General features: G+C 36.1%; 1 protein-coding gene across 1 annotated transcript in view; it reads left to right on the top strand.

Moving 5' to 3' along the window:
- Positions 1-5,687: 5,687 nt before the first annotated feature.
- LOC115223297 (EF-hand calcium-binding domain-containing protein 6-like) overlaps positions 5,688-6,000 on the top strand; it is a 177,683-nt gene continuing 177,370 nt past the window's right edge. Inside the window, exon 1 of the mRNA XM_036512316.1 lies at positions 5,688-5,748. Coding sequence (XP_036368209.1) covers positions 5,703-5,748 — 46 coding nt within the window. The 5' untranslated portion in view covers positions 5,688-5,702. The remainder of the gene's footprint in view (positions 5,749-6,000) is intronic.

Genomic DNA, 6,000 nt, shown 5'->3' with positions numbered 1-6,000 from the left:
TATATATATATATATATATATGTATATACATATATGTGTATATGTAAAATTAATATGAACAGCAGTTTGCAATGTTTCACCAAAAAGGAGAATTACAAACATCAGTTGAGACGACCCAACCATTCGTGTCAGTATCAAGAATTCTCACTCAACACTTTTCAGACAATTCTGATCCCAGCTAATGTATATATGTTCATTCATGTGTCTTAACTACAACATTAGACCAGTTTAGCTCTTATTTCTAGCAATGTAGGTGTTTCCAAACGCCTTAATCACATTTGGTGAAACGTAGCAAACTGCTGTTTCTATTAATTTTATATATACACATTAGTAAATTACTAAATCATCGAATTATTTGGAAGATGGAAACATAAATACTAATGGTGAAGCGAGTCCAGAAAGAGCCAAATGGTCAGGCAGTCTTAACTGATGAGGCAACAGAAATTGCAGAAATCATGAATGATCGGTGTCTGTTATTGATTTATGAAGAGGGGAAACTTACAGAACTTCTGGATTCGTGTTTCAAAGAAACATCCAAACCTAACTAATAAAGCTTTACAAATTCCTATGCAGTTTTCAACTACATACATTTGCGAAGAATTTCATTCAGCAATGCTAAACTTAAAGACATTGAAACGTGGAAACTTGAAAATGATGGGGAAATGCAGGTGTCGTTATCTGCCATTTCACCTAATGCCCAAAATCTCTTTTCTTCCCATGAAGCTCAATGTATCACACTGAAATAGTAAGTTAGAGTTAATCTTTTTTATTAATCCTTGCACATGTTTACAGATTATCATCGACAAATGACAACTCACATTTCTCTTGAAAATGTATTTTATTTTGCTTAGAAATTATTTACGAATATAAATGAAAAGTTTTCTTGATATATTAAAATTAATTTATGCGTCAGCATCATATAGCCATGGTAGATCATATTAAAATATTATTATTAACGTTGGGTTTGCATAAAACTTAATTGGTGTGTTGCTAAATTATGCATATTTAAATTGTGTCAATAACCGGAAAAGTTTGGAAACACTGTTTTAGAGGGATAGGAAAAATATTGGTGTGTGTATGTGTGAGAGAAAGAGAGAGAAAAGAGGAGAAAGACGGATTAAGGGAGAGATAGATAGAGAGGGAGAGAAAAGAGGAGAAAGACGGATTAAGGGAGAGATAGATAGGTAGAGAGAGAGAGGGAGATAGAGAGAGCAAAGAAAGATTTTATTGTCTTCTATAATTTTCCTGGTAAATTTTTATACTAACACCCGCACGATTTTCACTAAAGAAAAAAAAAGAAAGAAACTCGGATTTTTTTGCGTGGAATCAAGTAATGCTGCAAATCCCTTTTTTTTTTGGTTCGGAAAGAGGGGGGTGGTGGTGGCGAGGGGGGGGGATATATTTAATAACACACTGGAAAATTTATTTCTGTAAAATGCTTTTTTTCTTAAACACACAAGATATAGCCTATAAATTTAGGATGTGGCGATCTTTCGTCTCTAGTAGACCTTTCCGTCGATTTCCGTAAAAAAATTTTTTTTTTTACATATGGGCTTGCGGGAACTTTTGAAGTAATATACATACATATACACATACACCGAGTAAAAAATTTCAGTTATCTCTTTCTTTCACACACACTAACAGAAGCACTTCACTTACACAACATACTGTCTGTCTCCCACACCCCATCAAACACACACACACACACACACACATGTACATCAATGCTTGCCATGCACGGTAACTTCAAAAGAACTTCCCTCGTCATACAATCGCTTTCTCTTAGTCTGTTTCACTCTCATTACTTCAAAAGTTCCCGCAAGCCCATATGTAAAAAAAAAAAAATTTTACGGAAATCGACGGAAAGGTCTACTAGAGACGAAATATTGCCTTAGGATGTTTTTGAAAGATACTATATTTTATCATCAGAATAGATATACTTTTTCACACAACAATTAAGATAAATTTATTTGAAATCGTTCATCTTGCTCCCCACCTCCATACACACAAAAATTAGTTTGGACGCCATTTTTTTTTCCTTAGTGAAAATGAAGCAGGTGAAAAGACCAATGGGGGTGAAATTTCCGAGGCTTCCACCTCACCCAATCCCGGTTTTCGGATCCCAAAAAGGGTTTTGTAGCATATTAGGAGGTCAGAGGAATTCCTTCAATGTAAAAAAAAAAAATTCCAATGATTCCAAGATGGGGGTACCCCTTCACCTCCCCCTTCTTCCGAACCAAAATAAGGGATTTGCAGCATATTAGGAGGTCCGTTCAAACCGAAAAGATCCGGTCAGGGTACTTGATTCCACGCAAAAAATCCGAGTTTCTCTTTTTTTTTTTTCTTTAGTGAAAATTGTGCGGATGTTAATATAAAAATTTACCAGAAAAATTATAGAAGACAAAAATGGAGAGAGAAAGAGATAAAAAGATTATATAAGTCAGGGAGACAGCTTATGAGAGATAGAGATAAATAGCTAGAGAGAGAAAGAGAGCAAAGAAAGATTGGGAGAAAGGGAGAAAAAGACAACTAGATAAAGATAGTTTTAGAGAGAGAGAGAGAGAGTGTGTGTGTGAAAGGTAGAGAGGTTGATAGATATGTTTCTTTATTAGCCACACAGGGCTGCACACAGACGGGACAGATTACAAAGTAGAGCTTTTCTTTTTGGGGGAAAAAAGTGGGGCAGGTTTTCGATCAAAAGGGATCGTAAAAGGGAAAGAAAAAAAAAGATAGATAGATAGAAGGAGAGAGATAGAGATAAAGAAAGTTGGTTGTTTTGAGAGCGGTTTCCACCACAGAAGCAAATGTGATCAGAAGTGAATGTGTTGTGGAAAGAAGGTTTCTTGGTTGTTTGGCAACAAACAGCGCTAAGCAAAAAAAGTTTTCGTCAAGGAAACTCTTATTTTGAAATTAGAAAGACACTCGTGCATTTAAAAAGGAAACGGTAACAATTATTGACGCAGTTTCGCTTTGAAAAGTATGTATTCCTTATTCTTATGTTTCGTTTGTCATTTATTTGTGTCATTTGTCGTATTGAAGAATAAAGGGTTCTGGGCCAAAACCGACGGGTGCCAATGGGACATCATTTGTCGTTGGTCGGGGTTTAGTAATCAGTAAACCCAAGTCCAACAAATTTATTATCAAAAGCATTCCGGCCATGGCTATCCTATTTTTTAATGTTTTTTGTACCTTAGACAGAAATACAGCTCAGATTATCTTCTCCCATCTGATGTTCGACTTTTTAAAATGATTATCTTGTGTGGTTTGAAAAAAGAAACTTCACTGCTGTTTCTACCAAGCAGGTCCAGCGATCGCGTCCTACTGGTGGCAATGCTTTAAAAAAGGTAACAAGGGCAACTAGCAAATCTTATGAAAATCCGAGGAGCCTTAACTTAGGTTCCTTCCCAAAATTCGGCAACATAAATCCTGACATGTTTCTGCAGCTTTTCCCTTTCGTTACCAAACCTGGCTCTGAGTACAAAATGTCTTGTTTTGAATTAAAATCTTCCTCCAAACCTTAGTCACACTTTATGTTCCTAACACCAGCTGAAGGATGACTAAATTATTTTACTGAATTCTTTGTTATATTTAAAGTAATTGAAAGAAACACAGAACATCTCAAAATAATGTTCACATTTTCTGTTTTATCATGTGTAACTATGGAAGTCCTTCTGCTCATCTTTGCTGTCCCTTCTTCACTCGACTTGAGGCTGCTTTCCACCCCACTTTTTACCCCTTCCAATGAATTGCAGTGCACCCGATCACTGTATACAATAAGTTATCACCACTATCGTTATAATTTATATCTGGGAATGAATCTTTAATTTTATAGATATTTTGGCACAGTTTTGGAAAACTTATCTAATACCGTGGGAAGGAAAAGGGACACAATTGAATAATAGGTAGGGGACAAAAATGTAATGTGTATATATATATATATATATATATAATATATATATATATATATATACACATATATACCCTAATCCTAGGCTTAAACACGGTGTGCATATTCTTTACCTTCGCTATATATATATATATATATATATATATACACACACTGGAGTGAGCACATAAATGTGAAACAAGGTGGAAAAAAGAGTACTCAAATACCAGAGGTAGAGTAATATGCTTTATTTAAAAGCAGCAGAAAACTGTCCGACGAACGGGAACGTGAAACTCTGAGTAACAGCTTTTGTTATATTTCTGCTGCTTTTAAATAAAGTATATATTTATGGGAAAAAATTCTTTCAGAATCTTAATTCCTGTTGTGTGAAACAGAAATACAAAAAATTGAAGGGAAGCCCCCACTCAATTCCTGGCTCTTGTCCTTCCTCATGAAACAGTAATAGCTCTTCGTCTAATATATGGTTTGGTGTTCAATTTTTCCATGTTGGGTTTTTTGAAACTTCAGTTAACGGTTTCTAATTGAAATGTAGGCAAAATTTTGTCCGCAGTGGATAGCTTTCTTCTTCGTTTGAACAGCTGGTCTAGAGGCTTCTTCGAAGCTTCTTAAAGGAAATAATTGTAGTTTTTATTGTAGCTGAAGCATTGTAGGAAGATTCTAATGGAAACTAAAATCTCTTACTTTTCTAATTCTAATGAGATATGGGCTTTTCTAATCCCCCGATAGTGGGATTCAAGCCTTTCTAACACCTCCATAATGGGAGAAAGATGAGAACCTTATTGATACAAATCTGACTGAGACTTATCCTTGGTCCTCCTCTGATACAAACTTGATCTAAAGTAAAACCTTCCGTTAAACTTCCACGACATTCTATGTTCCAAAATACTAGCTTAATAATGAGAAAGTTATTAAATTCTTCATTATTTTCAAAATTAATTGAAACTAAGTCAATGTATTTCAGTTGAAACATGGTAAAATGAGAAGGTTTAATGTCCAGTAGAAACGCTCTTGAGACAAGTGTGTCTGAGAGAAGTTCCTAGAGGAATGTCTAATACGGGCTTAGGTTGGGTGGTTCAGGGCAATATTTGATACAGATCAATTAATTGTGGTATTTTATTTAGTAGTGTTTGTCATGGGAGTCCGGCATTGATGAGTCAAAAAATAGCGGGGAAATTGTATTTAAAATAAAAATGACTTAAAACCTTTTAAACTTGACCTACATCATGGCGAACAAAAAATTAAGTGGATGCAAACTCTTTATTTTTGTATGAATAAATGGGGAGATGGTGTACTGGTATTTGTTCAGAGAATCGTTGATATAGTATATACTTTGGGCGGGGTTATATTGAACCAGTACAATTACGGCCGAAGGCGATCCATCCAAGGCTATCATATCATTTTTAGATTTAGTGTATTTAGGATGACTCGATTCAAAATGTCCTTCCTTAGGGTGTGAAACGAGAAGGATTTAACCGTTATTTCTTGCAGATTTAGCAACCACATAGCAACTCCTTCTAAAGTTTTTTGGAGTTTGAGAGAAGCTCGTTGATGTTACTGTTGTTGCTTTTGGGACTGGGAGCCTCGCTGAAAGTGTAGGGGTCAGTAACATCACACGAACGAACGAGGGACCTTGCTAGAAGGACAGAGGTATGGGAGATCACAAAAGCCAAAGAATGACTAGCATTGGTCTCTTTTGCTTTGGGACTGTCATTAGGGATGAACGTGGTGGCCACATGAGCTCAGGAAATTTGCTGCTAGGTTCTGGCCAGAGGTTAGATGGGTTGTGCACTCATTGATGTATATTGTCTGGAAAGGATTGACATTACGAGAGGATCTCCAAGGTAGGTAAGCTACGTTTTCCTCCCCATACTGCAAGCCTTTTCATTGTGTTTGTCAATGTAGGAAAGACTAGGTGGATGTGTATGCAGCAGAAATTCAGAGGTTGACCACACTTTCTGGATCTACAGGGAAAAGCCTGGAAAAGGTGGTGCTGCTATGAATGGTATCCTGACAAGAGATTGATGCAGCTGTAACAGTTTCCACTGCAACGACAAGATATCTATGAGTGAACTCATTACTCAAGCCCATACGTT

The sequence above is a fragment of the Octopus sinensis genome, linkage group LG22 (assembly GCF_006345805.1).
Source record: "Octopus sinensis linkage group LG22, ASM634580v1, whole genome shotgun sequence".
In the NCBI taxonomy this organism is placed as follows: Eukaryota; Metazoa; Mollusca; class Cephalopoda; order Octopoda; family Octopodidae; genus Octopus; species Octopus sinensis.
Note: the sequence above shows the minus strand (reverse complement) of the source record. Positions and strands in the feature narration are given on the sequence as shown.